The sequence below is a fragment of the Pteropus vampyrus genome, unplaced genomic scaffold, assembly GCF_000151845.1.
Source record: "Pteropus vampyrus isolate Shadow unplaced genomic scaffold, Pvam_2.0 Scaffold186, whole genome shotgun sequence".
Lineage (NCBI taxonomy): Eukaryota > Metazoa > Chordata > Mammalia > Chiroptera > Pteropodidae > Pteropus > Pteropus vampyrus.
In genome coordinates this window covers 1734413-1752930 of record NW_011888967.1, presented here as the reverse complement: position 1 = coordinate 1752930, position 18518 = coordinate 1734413, and the positions used below count along the sequence as shown (strand labels likewise).

General features: G+C 37.2%; 1 protein-coding gene across 2 annotated transcripts in view; it reads right to left on the bottom strand.

Moving 5' to 3' along the window:
- Positions 1-15240: 15240 nt before the first annotated feature.
- Positions 15241-18518, bottom strand: part of TMEM2 (transmembrane protein 2) — a 69371-nt gene continuing 66093 nt past the window's right edge. For both annotated transcript variants that reach the window (XM_023537348.1, XM_011371267.2), the window contains exons 23-24: positions 17638-17741; positions 15241-17280 (exon numbers count right to left, since the gene is read on the bottom strand). In XM_023537348.1, coding sequence (XP_023393116.1) covers positions 17084-17280; positions 17638-17741 — 301 coding nt within the window. In that variant the 3' untranslated portion in view covers positions 15241-17083. The remainder of the gene's footprint in view (positions 17281-17637; positions 17742-18518) is intronic.

Here is an 18518-nt window from a genome sequence, read left to right as displayed (position 1 = left end):
ACAGATTCAAAAGTCAGGATGAACAACGAACTTCTTTTCAATAATTGTCTTCCACTCCCCCCCCCCACCGCCCCCGCGCGCGCGCGCGCACACTCAACCACACCAGATGAAAGCAATGTTCTCAGATTGCACAAGCAAATTTTGGGCCTCTTAAGGACTTTAAGTGCTTGAAAAGTGGGGATGATTCTTCAATGGGTTCAAATGTCTGATCTGGATGAAAGCAAATTCCTGGGATTTACCTTCAGCTGGCATCATTCAATATAGCCAGTGCCTCAACAAAAGTATTGCTACTTACAACCGCCAACGGACGGGGATTGTCACCACTCATAAACGACTGCAGATTTAACTCACCCCAGAGTTAAAGCGTGGGAAATCAGACATTTGTTATTTCCACTGAACAAACCAACCTTTTGACCTAACATGGGACAAAAACAAAGCAAAGCAAAATGAAATGACAAGTGATAGATGTGACTGATATAGGGCAGAATAATAGAAACAGGGAGAGGGTTTGTTCTTGAGAATGTGGAATAGACAGTGAAGAACACCTGACCAGCATTTAGAACCATTTCTTCTTAACAAGGAGGCCATTAGACTGATGTAGCTCTCAGACTGTGGCGGCTTATCTAAGCAAACCAAAACCTAAGCTTACGTGGTACATGCCTCAAGGTTACAAAGATTAAACACTAAGAACAACCAATCATAAACAGCCAACTAGGCTTTAAGCTATAGCCAGTTCATAATTTCCTGACTTTGTTTCTACCTTTTCTCTCTGTACAAAAACCTCTCCCGGCGGTGGAGCATTTCTAAGTACTTCCAGTTTGGCGCTGCCTGATTTGAAATGATTTTTGCTCAAATAAGCACAAAATTTTTACTATGCCTCAGTTTATCTTTTCACAGTTCTGATGCCAGAAAGAAAAAAAAGGAGACCCCCTCCTCTCCTTCCTCCCCCGCTCCACCCAGCAGATGGCTCCCAGGAGCAACAAGCAAGGCCTGAGTACCTGTTGAGCACCTTCAGCTCGCTGCTTTCTCGCTGCCTTTGGAGGTGGTGGTAACGCCCTCTTCGATCCTAGCTCCACAGTTTCTGCATTATGAGCTTTTAGACTAGACTTGAACATTTCTTGTTCCAGGCTGAGTCTGCAGCCGGCCAGAGTAGGAGTGGGTCTGGGGTCGGACCGGGTCGACTGAGAAACCGGACTGGATCCGGAGTGGGACTGGGTCCGACTTACTGAACAGGGTCCGGGGTGAGACCTCAGGTGAATACAATTTTAAGATTAAACAAGCAGGTTAACCTTACCAAAGATAATCTTAAATTACATTGGCCAAAGTGGAGAAGTTTTAAACTAGACGGGATTCTCCATTTACGAGGTGCCTAAATAAATAAAATAGATGGATAGATGGATGGATAGACAGATAGATGATAGACAGATGATAGATGATTGATTGATAGATAGATAGATAGATAGATAGATAGATAGATAGATAGATAGATAGATAGATAGATGATAGATAGATAGATGATAGATAGATAGATAGACAGACAGACAGACAGACACAGACAGACATAAACAGACAAAGGCATCTCAGCCAAGCACTCACTGTCAAGGGTAGGAGGAAAATTACTTCTCTTCCTCTACAGTTTCTGGTGATTAGGATGGCACCTTCTGCAGACAGGATCCTGGGAAAACTGAAAGAAGCTACAGACGTTTCTCCATTTTATTTGTTAGTAGTACATAACATAATAGTGAGTCTTGCAATCAATGGAATCTTAAAGCTGATGAACTATATCTTCTTCATCATGGCTGAGTATCAAGTAAACCTTGATAAGAGTTTGAAGTAGCATGTGGTAATATACTTATGACTACCCTGTAAAAACTCTTCGTCATGACCTTCAGGTCCTCAAAACTTCAGTCCACACACACACACACACACACACACACACACAGTCTTATAACCTACATAAAAGAACAGTCTGTAAAGCACATATATGCCTAGCCAGCTACATGAGGGTTTGTGTGTTGCCTCAAGTCTAGGGAGCTTATAGAAAACAGGGTCAGGTTCATCAACCAGTTTTGCTTACTTAACAGAAGAGATGGATAGGAGAACATATCCACTCCCCACAGGTACCCTAAAAGATAGCTCAGAAGAGCATCAGCTGCTATGAGTGCATTCTCCATTCTCACAAATCAGACAAATCACTTACTCCCATGCAAAAGGTGGAGGGTAGGATAGAAGACAAAGTAACTGAAAATGTTACTCTAATACTGTTCCCTCTTGAGAAGAGTTCAAATCTTGTAATAATTTCCCAGGGCTACTATGAAAAACTGCCACTGACTTAGTGGCTTAAAACAGTAATTTATTCTCTCACAGTTCTAGAGGCCCAAAGTCCAAAATCAAGGTGTCAGCAGCGTTGGTAGCTTCTGGAGGCTCAGAGGGAGAATCCATCCTATTTCTTGATGGTTGCTGGTAATCCTTGGCATTCCTTGGCTTATAATTACATAACTGTAGTCACTGTCTCCATCTTCACTTGGCCTCTCCCTACATCTCTGTGCCATCTCTCTCTACCCTTTCTCTTAGAAAGATACCGGTCATTGGATTTAGGGCCCATCTTGAATCTAGTGTAATCTCATCCCAAGATTCTTAATTACATCTGCAAAGACCCTATTTCCAAATAAGCTCACATTCACAAGTACCGGGTATTAAGATTCAGGCAGATCTTTTGAGGGAACACTAAGCAATGTTTATGAAAGCATGAGAATAAGGATTCTCCCCGTACCTCTCTTTTATTCCAGAAACTGTACCAGGCACCAGAAATCCATAAATGAGTAAAATCAATGCAGCCCCTATCCTCATGCTCACAATCCATTCTTTATCTTTGCTACGGCCAATGCCCTTTTGGAATGGTCTCCTAATTTTTCTCCCAGCCTCAAGTATAACTAGTGTCAGATATGAAAAACAAACAAACAAACAAACAAAAACCTATATTATAACCAAAACAGGCAAGGTTACACTGCAGTAACAAATAACCACTGTATTGCAGTGTCTTAAACAACAAAGGTTTATGTCTTATTCATGTCCATAACAAAATAGCTGAGGATCCCCTCTATCTCATTCTCACTCAAGCACCAAGGCTCATGCTTCTATAATAGCTAAGGCAGGAAAAATGGTCAGTGGCAAATCAGATAGTGTCCCTTAAAATTTCTGCCCAGAATTGGCACCTATCACTTTTACCTATTAGCATTAGCCAAAGTTATGTGGTCCTGTTTAACTTTAAAGGTAGGCAAGTACAATCCTAATATAAGCTTAGAAGTGGGAAGAACTGGAAATATTCAATGAATAGCTCTAATAACTACCACAATCATTCTACTTTTTAAATATCTTTAATGGATATGTCTTGTCTGCAGATTAAAGTTTACACTTCTTAGTATGGCATTCCAGGCTCTGTACAGTGATCCCAGGTTTGGTTTTCACTTTCATTTCTCCTTCCTTCGTTGCCACATAGGCTCCAGCTACACTAAATTTAACTACTCAAAATTCCCTGCCATGCCATACTCTCACTGGCCTTCGAGCATTTGTTCACACTGTTCCTTCTACCTGGAACAATCATTGCCTTTATTTGTTCTCCAAGCTTTTATCACTTTTTTTTTTTTTAAGCTATCTCCCTAGGTAAAATTAACCCTTCTGTCTGTAATCTTATTTAATTTTTACATACCTCATTCCTTCATTGATTTATTTACTCAAGAAGCAAATCATATATCAGGCACTGTGCTGCAGTAGAGAAAAGAGCATAGCCCCAGTCCTAGAACACTTATTGTGTGTAGTGGGGGAGAAAGAAGTAACAAGCAATTACAGTACTGAATTACACGTGCCACAATGGGAGAAGTATGAGGCGCTGTGAGAGCCCCTGAAACAGTGATAATTTCCCAGAGGATATGACTGTTGAACTAAGGGAGGGCAAAAAAGAACATACATTAGCCAAGAAAAAGACTGGGGAGGAAAAAGATTCAGGTAGAGAGGAAAGCATGTATAAAGCCCAAGGATGAGAGAACAAGTGGTGAGTTGGGAGAACTGAAAATATGTACTTAAGAAATACAAGGGGAAGATGTGACATACATTGTAAAGTAAATGGAAGACCGAAACCTAGATCTAGAGTTGGAGAACTAGGGGGTTCTCCAACTAGTTGGGAAACCTAGATCTAGAGTTGGAGAACTAGGGGGTGAGTATTTCCTAATTTTGTAAATCATCAGGGGAACTGGTTCCTTAATCTGGCCTCCTTGATCTATCAGTTTCTGAGAAGGATATTCCTCTTTGTCTCTTAATGCTATCCCTTATCACTATGTGTTGTCCTTTTTTTCCTGAGGCATTTTCTTGCTTAATATTCTATTAGTATTCTATGGATAATATTCTATCAGTATTCAACATTAATATTGTTATATCAGCTTTTTTTGGTTGGTATATAATTTTCTCTCTTTTCCATATAATTTAAATTATTTCATATCATTTTGTTTAAGGTGTGTCCATAAATAGCATATAATTATGTTTTTTATTGATATAATCGACATGTAATATATTAGTTTCATTATGCATAACATAATGATTTGACATATGTATTGAAAAATGATCACAATAAGTCTAGTTAACGTCTGTCACCATACATAGTAACAAAGAATGTTTTCTCATGATGAGAACTTTTAAGAATGACTTTCATATTTTATTTTTTAATTCAGACTGAGAGATTTTTGTATCCAATATTAAAGTGTGTATAACCTGCATCTATTTATTATAATAATTAATCTATTTGTATTGATTTCTACCATCTTTGAATTTTTTTTTTTTTGCTATTCATTCTTATTGTTTTCCTTTTTTTGCTAGTTTCATTAAATAAATTGATTTTTTTACTTTTACTTTTATTAGCATTTATTGATGCTAAATTTACTCCCAGGCCATAATTTTTGTTTCTTCAGTTTCTCAGTTTCTTCTGAGATACTTTTTTCTCCTGTTCAACCTTCTCTTCTGATTTAGGAACAAATTGCTCTTTTTCAGCAGGGAGTCATCTCAGTGTGGCAGGGGGAGCTCACTCATGGGTCACTCCGCCCATGAGCTCTGTAAGTTCTGTGACACGTCTTGGGGGCTTTGTTCATCTGGATGTGCTCATTGACCAGAGAATCTACATCAAAATCCTTATGTTCAGCATTACTCTTTACATTTTTAACCATGTGCAGCAAAAATTCAGCACTCTTTTTGGGCCACCAACCCTGCATCCAGGCTCACTGTTTGTCCTGGGCACACCTACCAACTCCACCTTTGTGACCATGAAATGACACACATTGCTTTTGTAAAGTGACATCTTTCAGATACTTGGTGGCTTTTCGGATATGGGTACCCCTTGATGGCCTGGGCAGTTTCATGAGTGTTCTTAAAGTGAACATGAAGATTTCAATCTCTTGATTTGCTTGACATTATGGAGCTTTCTGAATGAAGTGAATAGCAAGTCATTTTCAGAGGTCACCAGGCTGCTTACAGGAAAAAAAAAATAGATGGATTCTTAAGTGTCTTTCTTTTCACTTGCCAGTTTGGAAGTTATGCTTTTTTTTTTTTTTTTTTTAATTATCACACAATCTTACATTGGCAAAGTCAAAGCTAATCAGTATCTCTTTTCTCTACTGAAAAAGACAAGTAACTGTCTCTGCTTCATGACTTCCAAGTTATTATGGAGTATTTTACTTCCAGTTTGTTTTCAAGCTCAAACACAAATACTGTTATACTTGTTATTTTATGGAAAGTACTTTTTTAAAATTTCATTCTATGTTTTACTGCTTCTTCTGTTCATCAACACTTTTGATACCCCATAACTTTACGACCATTTTTTCTTCTTTCTGAAGAATAGTCCCCAAGGCTGTTTAGAGTACACCCTCAGATCTCGGGATCTGGGGCCCCGATGTGTGACCCAGCATTTTAGAGGGTTCCTCTGCGCCTCCATCCACAGTGCACAACTTCAAGAGCCAAGGAATCCAGGATCCTAAACAGAAACGCCCATCTTGTCCTCTTCTGGACCATGTTCCAGAGATTTCAGATCCTGTAATCTCCTGCTCAGGTGGCAAATGTTAGGGGCGGGCTTTCCACATATGGCTCTGGTCCCCATGGAACTTCAGCTCCTGCTCTTTGAACTTTTTCCTTACAAGTTTCCAACAACTATAAATTTTCCTTTATTCATTTTGAACTCAGCTCTGTGTGTTAATATGAAAAATAAATTATTTAATAATTCTACGTTTTGAGTAAAAGGATTGTTGAGGAGGGGAAGTAGATTTTGTATGTGCTAAATCAACTGCTTTAACTTAAATTTTACATGTAAATTAAATGTAAAATTTAAGTGAAATAAAATTTATTGAATCACATTGCTTAATTTTCAAATAAAATTAAATTACTATACATTAAGTAATCTTCTCGCTGTGGCCCAAATCATACTTTGGACTAGGTATGATTAACTCCATGACCTAAGACAAATTACCTTATCATTCTAAGCTACAATTTCTCTTATTAGTGTGGGCTGCACTTAGTGATATCCTTCCAAAGAGTACTACATGGAAAGAGAGGAAAAAATAGTAACTTTACAGGTGAGAAACCTGACAAACACTGCCTCTACCAGATGATCAAGGTTATTAATATGTACTTTTGATACGATGTGCTGAGAATGGTACTTTACTTCTATGGCCTTCTCTCCATATCCAGACTAATCATGATAGAAATATCAGACAGACTCCAATAAAGGACATTCTACAAAATACCTGACCAGTACAACTCGAAACCGTCAAAGTCATCAAAAAAAAAAAAAAAAAAAGGAAAATCTGAGACATTGCTACAACTTAGAGGAGTCTGAGGAGACTAATAAATGACTAATAATTTACACAGTATCCTAGTTGGGATTCTAGAACAGATAAAGGACATCAGTTAAAAACTAAGATAATATGGAAAAAATATAAATTTTATTCAACATATAAATATTAGTTCATTAATTGTAATAAAGATATCAACTAATGTAAGATGTTAATAATAGGGGAAACTAGGTGTGGGGTATATCGGAACTATCTTTACTATCTTCACAATTTTTCTATAAATCTAAAACGAATCTAAAAAGTTTATTTAAAATTTTTTTTAAACAAAATAAAGGAAAAGGTTGAACAATATGATTTTTTGGAGAGTTTTTAGCCTTACCATTCAGATATCTCAACATAAAATAATGACTCTCCAAGGTTAGCAGGATTAGAAAGAAAATTCCTTGTTAGAGATAGAAAACTGGATCATGCAACTTTATCAATGTGTTTATATCCGTAGATATCATGTTATTTCATGTGTATCCATTGTACTTTGTCTACCCAGCATTACCTTTTCTAGATGTATCTATACTGATAGACTTAGATAATATTCATTCATTTTAACTGCACTATAGTAGTCCAATGTATGATACTATAATGTATTTATAATATAGTCCCTCAATGCTGAACATTCATGTTTCTTTCCAATTTTTCACCCACATAAACACAGCGACAAATAAACATCTCTGCACGTTTTCTTGCACACATGAGCAAGAAATTCATAGGAATATATATAATTAGGGTTACTTATATACAAAGCTATTAGACACTGCCAGGTTGATCTGTGAAGTGTTTGTACTCTTTTACTTTCTAGCCAACAAAGTATCCAAGTTTCATTTCCTCTACATAATCACAAACCCTTTGAATGGTATCTAACTTTTAAATTACTTTTCTGCTATATTCTCATATAGTTAGATATCTTTACATAGTATATTTGCCTCTCAGATTTTCTATTCGATGAGTTGGATATGATTTAACTTTTGCCCATTTTTCCCTTGGTTTGCTTTGCTTTTATTTTCCTTAATGATGTAAAGATCTTTACATAATTTTTATATTCTTTGTTGGTTCTACTTGTTACAAATATCCAAGTTGGTATTGTGTCTCTTGACTTTGCTTTTGATATCTTTTGTCATACAAAATTATTAAATTGTAATCTAGTAGAAATTTTCTGTTTTTTTATGATCTGTTTTTTATGTACTTAAGATATTCCTCTTAATTCAAATGTCAAAATCATATTCTATATTTTCTCTAAAAGTTTATAATTCTACTTTTCACATTTAAATACTTAACTGAAATGGAATTTTTTCATGGTGTGAGGTAGGCATCTAACTGCATTTTTTTTTCATGTGGAAAACCAATTACTCTTACTTCATTTATTGAATATTTTATCTTTTACCCACTAATTGTAATGCCATCTTTGTAACAGATCTATTTCTGGGTGCTTTGATTCATTTCACTGTTTAGGTTGCTTTTTTAAATACAGATTTCTTGGCTTCGACCAAAGATTATAATGCAATCCATTATAAAGGAGCCCACGAATCTGCAGTTTTAACAATAAACCCATGGTCCTGATGGAAATGGCCCATAAACCACATTTTAGGAAGATAATATTGGGCTTTGAAAAACAAGAGAATGGCAGAGCCCAGAAGATTATATTCCATAACAAGATTCCTCCCCCTTTATAACCTGTTCTTTTCTATGTGGTACCTGAAATCTTAACATCCATTATTAACAGCTCATTTCAATTTAACTCACAGAAGGCTAATCAGAGCAAAAGGCTAAACCGTCTTTCTCTCTAAACTTAGAAATTCATACCGAGCAAGTTAGTACATCTAAATAGCTAACTTCTCCATGGCAATTAATAGTAACTTAACTTCACCCTTGAAGCAGGAAGGACTCTACCTACCACTAACAAAGACTCTCTCCTTGACCAAATAAGAGTCATGCTTCTGAGGGTCCTCTTTTTGAGTAGACTCCTGACCTTGGGCTCTGTCCCTGGCCCATTAAGTCCAGTTTTATCAAGAATACCATTGGGTTGGTCAGTTTAGAGAAAATCCCCCACCCTTGAGGTCTGATCAAATTCCTTCTCCTCACCTTTGGGATTTTATCACCCTGGGCTGCTCTCAGTCATAAATTTTGTCAAGCCGGAATCCCCCTACCCCTGATCTTTCCTCTTAGTAATTTGCTATCCACTAATCCTCATCTTGCTCTTTGGCTATAATTTTCCCTCTTTGTCCTTGTTCTCAGAGTTGAGCTTGATCTCCCTCTCCTAATACAAAACTCCACTGCAATAGGCCCCTTGAATAAAATCTATCTTACCATCTTTAACGAATGTCCTAATATTTTAACACCGCACACACCAATACAAAATTCTCTATGTAGCCCCCATAGAGATACTTCTTTTTATAGGATTGGAACCAAAATTTGTTTTTAAAATGTGAATTTTTGACACGGGAATTTTATTTCAAACTCAATTCTATAATTACCCCAAAAATCTATGTTTCAGGGAAACATACTTATTCTTAACAAAATTTATATCGCTTATCGTATAGTCATATTTGTCCAATGTAAAAAGGAGAAACAAAACAGAAGCAGTATTTACAAATTTAGACTAGATGAGACACTATAAAAAATCTTTTGTTAATAGTCAACCTAATACATACTTGTACATACTACATTTCAAAAATGATGCCTCTGTGAACAGTATGATAAAAGTCATAGAGTTGAAGACTAACTTCAAGGTCATCATGTTAATGACTTTAATTTTAAGGTTGGTAGTGCTGAAGACTAAATTCAAGGTCAAGATCATAGTAAATAAAGACTTTAAATTCAAGGTGGTAGAGATGTAATTTGTTCAACAAACTGATTACCTTTATGCCTCGTAGTAATCATTTGTCTTCTATAAGCAGATAAAATAAAGGACAAATAAAATTAAAATAACCTCCTATGTTATTTCAATCAAATATGTAGCAGTAAAATAGGAATTTAAGTTTATAATGTAGAAATCGACTATCCAAACTCTCCAAAAATTATGCTATTTTTGAATCAAATTACTTTAGATATTAAATTAAAAATTTATAACTGAAATCAACAAATTAATTCATTTCAAGGAATTGGGGGGAAAAAAAGAGCCAAAAAATATAAATAATCAATATAGTAAAATCTCCCCCTTTACCAAAAAGAAAGAAAAAAAAAAGCTTGTAATCGACCTTTTTCCTCTGGACAAAATTGCACAGGAAGCCCCTAATCCTTGTTGATTCCTAATCTTGTTTATATATCATCTATCCACTTGGATCCTCACTTAGCCTGGCTGGCGTATGTTTTCAATATAAAACTGCAACAAAGGAAAGCTATAATTACCAAATCCCTTCCTTTCAGCTATTAAAAAAGGTGATTTACAGAAATTCAAGACACTAAAACAAAAGGGATTTTCCAGTGCTTGCAGAGTGCAGCTTCCAGGAAGATGTTGGGATAAAAATGCTTTCTTGTGGCTAAGACCCTGGGCCTGGAATCCAAATGAATTATATGTTTCAGAGCCAGGTAGTGTTGCTTATCCAGTCTTCATGTTCAGGAAGAAATCACAAATTTATAATCTTCCTGAAGATGATCAGGAAGGACTCCATTCAAACACAAGTACTTGTCCCCCGTAGATGGTACTGACTCTATTATCCAGTGAATGCTTATCCAGTCTGTGTATTCTCCAGATTTGTAACTTTCTCTAGACAGATGGCATCAGCCTTGTATGTAGGTGAAGTATGCAGGAGGGCAAAATTGCTTTAAAAACCAACCAACCAAATCAGATAAGCAAAACTTCCAGCAAGACATTTACTCTTAATATTGTAGACATTGTGAGCAGATATTAAAATAGCATTGTTGCCTGAGAGGGAATTTGTTTCAAACATGAGGACCAATCTGATTTTGAATTAATTTAGCAAGGGCTAAGGATACTGAGGATTGAACACAGAACATGAGAGCACTGATGGGGAGTGAAAGGTGTAAAGAGTTCTGGGAATGTGGTCTTGTCCAGTATAACAAGGCTGCAGCAGTGGACTCTGGGCAGTTAGGTGGAGGTGGAGGCGTGACTAGGAAGAAACGGGTACAGGTACATGGGAAGGTTTGTTACCAAAGGCGCTCAATTTTCCAAGCCCTCTAGCTCAGCTTCAGCTTGTCATACAAACCTTAACTTTAAACCATTTCACTGCATGTTAGCATCTTTCCTACTTGATAAGAAAGAGTGAGAATGTGGGTGGTTAAAGGACTGAGAGATCATTAGAAATGAGTAGTTTTTATTCTGAGTTAGTTTATGGTAAAAGGGATTGGAAGAGATGAACTATCCGCTCAAGTTTTCCCTCACAAGAATGAAGAGTAGAAAACAGCACACGCCAGCTGCTGAACAGAGTGCGGCCACATTTTCATTTCATAGTTGTCTTTCCACATTTCGTAGCTCTAGTCTGTACACAGCTGACTTACTGAGGACATAAATGCAAACCTCAAACCAATGCACTAACCCGGTATTGCCTGGCCTGAGGTCCTGTTTTCTACATACAGACAACTGAATACGGGGAGGGTGTTAAAAGTAAGGCAAGGGCTTTCGTAGGGTATCCTTGGTGGTTCCCAAATCTGGCATTATCTCAGAAATTCGTTTTGAAAAATACGGATTCCCTAATTCTTAGCCCTTGAAAAACTACTAAATTAGAATTCACAGATGTCTGAAAATCTGATTTTTTGTTGTTGTTGTAGACAAACCACTCAGGTATTGTCGATGACCGGCCATGTCTGGGAACCATGGCTATTCTAATTCCCTTTGTAGTTTTACAAAAGTATTAATAGTCCTATTTTATATATAAAGAAAGCTGAGGACCAGAAGTAGTAAACTGCTCCAAGTAACACCACTGGTAAAGAGCCTTAACTGGCATCAAACCTAGCTAGGTTCATGACCAAAACATCTACCATCTCTATAGTAACAAATTTTATCAGGCATTTACTTCACTCTGTCTCAAAGCCACTAACTTCTCACTAAGAAGCTATTTTCCTTAGAAGATTGTTCACTCACATGCACATTTTAGAAGCAGGCAACAAGTTTTGGGGTCTTTCTTTCCTCTGTCAAAACTTCTCCTCTCATCCACATTAAGAGGCTAATGATGCTCCCAGCCTCCTGAGATTTGTATGTAGTTCCCATTCTCCCACATCAGAAACCTATCTGAACTAAGCTTTCGTCCCTCAGGAACTGGGTGTTTATGATCAATAGAAGCTAGTGAGAAAAGATGGAAGATAAACCTGCCAGAGCCTCCTCTTTCCTGGCAAGGACCAATTTCATTGTCCCCCAAGGAAACCCAGCCACCTCCCACCTTTACCCTGAAGTTCATCTTTTAAAAAAAAAGGCTTTTATTTACCAAGCAAACTGCTTGTATGAATAAATGACTCCACTATAAAAAAAAAATCTGCAATTCCAATCAGTGCTTTAATAAATGTGAGATAACTACAGTGGATACAGTTCTATCCAAGAGCAAAAAACAAAAAAACAAAAAAACAAAAAAACCCTGTTTTTGTTAGTCAGCACAGCCTGATTCTGGCTATAAGTACATATTTCCTTAAACTTCTTAAAATAATAAAAAGAACTTACAGAAACAAAGGATGGCTGGGATTTCATTGTAGGAATAACTGTAACTAACGGAATCATTCTAACAGTGAGAATCTCAGACACAGTGGAGGATTTTACCACTTACCACGCGCTCCAGATCTTTGCCCCAATAACAGCTACATACTGTGCTGTGCATCAGAGCTGCCCCACATTAGTCACTACAAATTCTGGGGAAGACAGTGTAGATAAAGCCATCAGGGTTAAAAAATCTCAAGATTTGTTCAGATGCATTCACTATCGAAGGAAAAGAGGGAGAAAAACAACAGAGGCTCCCTATATCTTATGGGATTCTCAAACCAAGTTCCTAAGAAACACCTGGGGAACTTGTTATAAAATAATATTCCCAGCTTCAACTTCCAGAGATGACAATTCTTCATTCTGAGCTGAGGCTTGGGATTCTGCATTTTCATGAAGCATGTTGGGTGATTCTGATGCAAGTTTTTTCCTTAACTTTCTGTTTTAAAATTTTCTCAAACCTTAGGAAAGTTCCAAGAACAGTACAATAAACATTACTATATCCTTGATTGAGATTAAGGGTCAGCAAACTTTTTCAGTAAAGGAACACAGTAAATATTTTCGACTTTGTAGGCCACATAGTTTCTGTGGCAACGATTCAAATCTGCCATTGCAATATGTAAGCCAGTCAACATGTGAGCAAATGAGTGTGGCTCTCTTCCAATGAGACTTTATTTATGGACATAATTTCACATCATAAATTACTCTTCTTTTGACTTTTTCCGATGTGTCAAAGATATAAAAACCATTCTCAGCTCAAAATTGGCACAAAACCAGTCAAGAGGACAGTTTTGGCCTATACAGTCAGTTTGCAATCCCTCATGAATCAATGGTGATTGTAAAGTCTAACCTTTTCTGAGGAAGAGCTTCAAATTTATTACTTTTCATATCCAGACTAATCATATTGTCCATTGTAGGAAATTTTAAAAAGCAAATCTATGAAGTTGTTTTCTGACTCACTCTTTGCTGTATTTCCAGATAAAACATTTTCACAGCTTGCCATGGCTGATATTTTTGGATAACCTGTGGGGGACAGTTCTTCATTTAGAAATCTTCAGTTTGGTCAATTCTCTAATTTTATCACATAAAAAAGTGTGAGTGTCCTTCCCCACAACCCCAGGGCCTAATTAGCATCCTCCCCCTCCCCCCACGCCACTTCTCTCTCATATTAAAGTGAGGGCAAAAATTTCTTCCACCCCAATGACTCTAACGATCCAGCAAGATATGAACAGTGTTTTGTTATTTATGAGTGAAGGACTGGGTTTGCCTTTAATTTTCTCCTCCCCCTCTTTTGCTGAAAATTAGCTCCAGCCCAGACTGTCTGCTCACATTTTTAGGAGACTGGGTTATTACCAAGTAAGACTAACAGCAATGACACAAATCTGTTACCCAATTACTTTCATCCAGTCCTCATCTCTAGGGGAATTTCTCTTATTAAACATGGTTTCATAAGTATCTAAAAGCTAAACAAGAATTTTGGAGGATAAACTCTAACTCTGCATCATGAAATCAACAAACATTGTCACAATGGAACCTAAGTACTTAACTACTAAGACCAAATGCAAAAATAGCTCTTTAATTAAGTAAGTGCATTCCTCGCTTTTGAAATGCCTTTCAACTGGACTTACCCACACATTACCTCATCACTTAAGGAATGAACACCTAGTTATCTGAAGCATTCAAGCCTCTGCCCATCACCTCCTTGCCCACCCCTCCTCCAAACAAGGCAATCCATTTAATGGCATAAGGGTGTTTGCTCTCTTCTGATGAAGCTAGAGAACAGAGGAGTCATAAATACTCCTTCTCTTCTGTGTCTAAACATCAGCTTAGCGGCTGCTTTGGAGTCATCTTCTATGAGACTGCATCTGCCTTTCATCTCCGCAGAAGCACTCTCTTCCAACTTCTGAAGATAATATATGGCATGCTGGCTCAGGTGGAGGGGCAGGAATCTCGCAGCAAAGACTTAAAACTTGAGTCACTGACATATGAGAAGCCCCTCTGTTTATCATCAGGGGACTGATTTGTGAATGGCCACATTTCTGGAGTTCAACCAACTGCCTCGCCTGATGGAAAATGCTGACAAACTTAGAAATCACCTTTGAATATATTTTCTCAGTAAATAAAACAGATTGCTATCTCCCAATTGCCTGAATTGTGTGTTAGCTTAGATGATCAATTTAACGATGAGACAATTAAGGATTAAAAATTGTATTAAAAAGTTCTGTTAAGACAATAGTGAAATGCGTTGTTTAGGGCTGGGAGTTCTGTAAATAATACAGGAATTGCAAATAAAAATAATAGATAAACATCATTTTGTGTTTGTCACAAAAAAATTATAGACTGAAGTTAAACAGTGGGCCTATTATATTAGTGCAGTGGGTTCCTAAACCTGGCTATATGCAAGAATCATCCGGAGAGCTTTAAAAAAATTCCAGTGCCCAGGCTGCACCCCACAACAATTAAACTCAAATGCAGGGGATGAGGATGGGGCCAAGGCCTCCCTATTTTTTAAAGCACCCAAGTGATCCCAATGTGCAGCCAAGGTTGAGAACCTCTGAGAATAGGGTCCCTACCATTTTGAAGCTTAGTCTTAAAAAATCCACTTCTTGGACCGTTTCCCTTCCTCATTTCTGCCAATAACTTCTTTACAGTTGGAGTATGGAAATTAAAAATGATAGAATGATTGACTGTTTGCTAGATACATAGTCACACACATTTATAAAAACACAGGCACACATATTTTTATTTAACTTAGGCCCTGATAATTAGCATATAAATCAGAAAAACTGAGTGCTTTGAAATGATTACACATCCTCTCCAAATCTTTAAAGAGCCAAACTCTAATAAACACACATAAAAAAAAATATTTAAGTCATAAACACACATACAGACTTTAATCACCTTCAGGAACCATGATCCAATAATATATTTAATAGGTAAGATCTCATTCATCAATATACAAAAAATAACAAACATCATCATCAACAAAAAACCCTAAACTTTGATTAAGATGTGTGCCCTTAGGAAGAGCACGTACAGTTAGAAAAGTTTATCGGTAGTACTTTGAGGTAGCATATTTTGTAAAGGAACAGAAGTCACAGAGCTGCTCTGCAGTTTCTCCTGGACACAAGAGACAGGCCATCAGCTGTAGCTCCTGGTAGAGGAAAGTGAATTTGTATTCATTGCCAGAGTCAGCCTGAATGCACTTCCTACTATCTCGCTGCGGCCATCCCTCCACTACACTTCATGAATTGTGGGTTTACAAAAAGGTAAAGAAAGGCATTTTGATGCTTCTTTATTCTTTCCATGGTGATAACCTGGGCCAGGAGCCAATCTCCTTCCGCCACTTGCAGTCCTCATTGGCAGGAGATGCATGCACCCAGTGAAAGGGAATAGGGTGTCACGGCACCATTTTTTAATTGTCTCTAACAATTTAATTAAGAACGACTCCTCTAAGGCTATAAAGATGTTCATTTCTGAATGTTCCTTCTATGATCTGGCCCTTAAAAGACTCCCTTTTTTCTCCCCCTGAATTACAATATTTGGGGGTATCATTAAGCTTTCTGCAATTTTCTTGGCAGGATGTTGAGCAGAAAAGTTTTTTAAAAAAATCTATACGCAAAAACAACAAAAAACTCAGGTGCAGGAGCAACTCTAAGAACAGACTTCCTTTGTGCAAGTTGAAATGACTTGAGTTTACAGTTCAGGAAAACGGCCTGCTTTTTTTTAAAAAAAAAAAAAAAAAGTAAATATTCAGCTCAGCTCTGCATGTTAAACACCAATATACAGATACAGTCAAAACAGGTTAAGGATTAAAGCTGCAAAAATGGTCCCAACAACCTCAGACCTTGGTGCAGGTCAAATTTTTGCCCAATGGTTACAGATTAAAGGGATGTCTAATCCCTAAAGCCCTTTTGTCCCAATGTACTTCCTGTTGGAAAGCTGAACCCTTAAAAGGAATCAATATACAAATGAATAAAAATAGCACATGTCCAGGCAAAAGAAAGGGCATGAGCTGGGCCTGAGTTGCCACTTTAAACTCTATCATTCGGTAGCATTAAAAAACTCTCAAAGGCTGCCCAGAACTAGGGCTCAAGGCATCAATGAACATGCCAGCCACCCAAGGTACTGCTAACCTCAAGTCAACGACACAAATGAGTATTAAACTTCAAGTATCCAAGATGCTCTGAGAGCTGGTCCTCTCAAGGACTCAGGCTGACTCTCAGAAGCCCCCACCTGACCCCACTGCACGACATCCTATAATATAAAAGGTGAAGCACTGTTTATGGTCACTACAAAACACTGAGGTGGAAAGTGAGGAATAAGAGAACTGCCCTCTAAATATACCAGCCTAACAAATACAAATAAATTCTTTAACATTTGTACAACTAGAAGGTGCATGAGCTGGTATTCAAGCTATCGCTTTAAACTCTTTTCTCTCTTTCTGTATCAAACAGGAAAATGGTTCCGTTGGGTTAACAGTGTCATTTAAAAATGCCATAAATTAAATAAGTTAGTTCACATTTTTTCCCCCCAGCACTTAAGTTACAGTTAGTCTCTAATGTGCTTTTGAAGTTTGCTTTAACAGCTCCAGGTCTCTTCTACGGACAGTGCCAGCTCTGTGACAAGCATATTCCTCCAGCTGCAAAGGTATAAACTGTTCCAGCAGCCCAAGGCCCTGTCCAGCAGGACTGGTCAATAGCTTAGTCCATGATGGTTTAGAGTTTCCGCTGAATCCCAAAAATATGGTACTCCCTGAAAAAAAAAAAAAACCCAGAAAGTTCAATTTGGACATCTACCAGTTCTAGGCAAGGTAATGTCGGAGGTAAGCAAAACAAAGACAGCTATAAAACAAAACAAAACAAAACAAAACAAAAAACTACACTTCCTTACGTTAGCAAATGAACTCTTAACCACCCACCTCGTTCTTCAAATAACAAACCACATCCCAACACACTTCCTCTAACACTGTCTCCTTATTTAGAATTTATCTTCATGAGACCTACTCTAGAAAAACAAGCTCATAAAAATGGTCTGGTAGCTACATTCTGCCATAAAAATGCATGTGTTGCTGGCCTCGTAAGAACTTCTAAGAAGAATACAAATACAAACCTTTGTTATAAAGATGAGCTGGTTTGGCTAATCCCAGAGGTACTAATGAATCTGAAATATTCAAATGCTTTATTTCTCCTCTTGTGCTCAACAAAACGACAGATCTGTATGTAAAAATTAGAAAATCATAGCAAATTTCAATCATTTAGCATGTATTTATTGGTTTCCTTTCTGAACTGAATACACTATAGAAATACTAAATAAGCACAGAACTCAAACAAAACCAAAAGAACCCAAGTGTCGTCTAATCCTTGCTGTTACAAGTTCTCATTTCCCTTCCCCACTTCGAACTTATGTTGCTATTACAAGGGGGTCTCCATAAGTAGGGAAAACAAATGTCATTTAGGACAGCTGACCTAGTAGTTGGCTTTGGGACACAGCTCTTTCATGGAATGAAGTATTATAACAGGGGAGGTTGGTTTTGTATGTTTTCAGATGTTCTATGTTTCTATTTATGAAATAAATAAATAAACATCAACTCTAAATAGAAAATAAAATCTGTTTCCCCGTGGTTTGGTTTAAATTTTCATCTTTATTATGCAGCATATCAATATATATACTCAGATCTGTTTGTGGATTCTCTCTCCTCTGCCAGTACTATGCTGGCTTAATAAGTATGGCTTCATGGTTTATTTTACTATCTGACAAAATAGGTCCCTTGTATTATTGTGATTACTTAAAAATTGTATTTTATTAGTCTCCCACATTTATTCTTCCGGATGAACTTCAGTGTCATCTGTGAAGTACAACAGAAAAGTAACCTATTGGGACACTGATGGAAATGTATTAAATTTGTTTTAATTTAGGTGAAGTGACATCTTTCCAACATTAATTTTTCCATCCAGAAATAGGAAGAGTCTCTCCTTTTATTCAACTCTTCT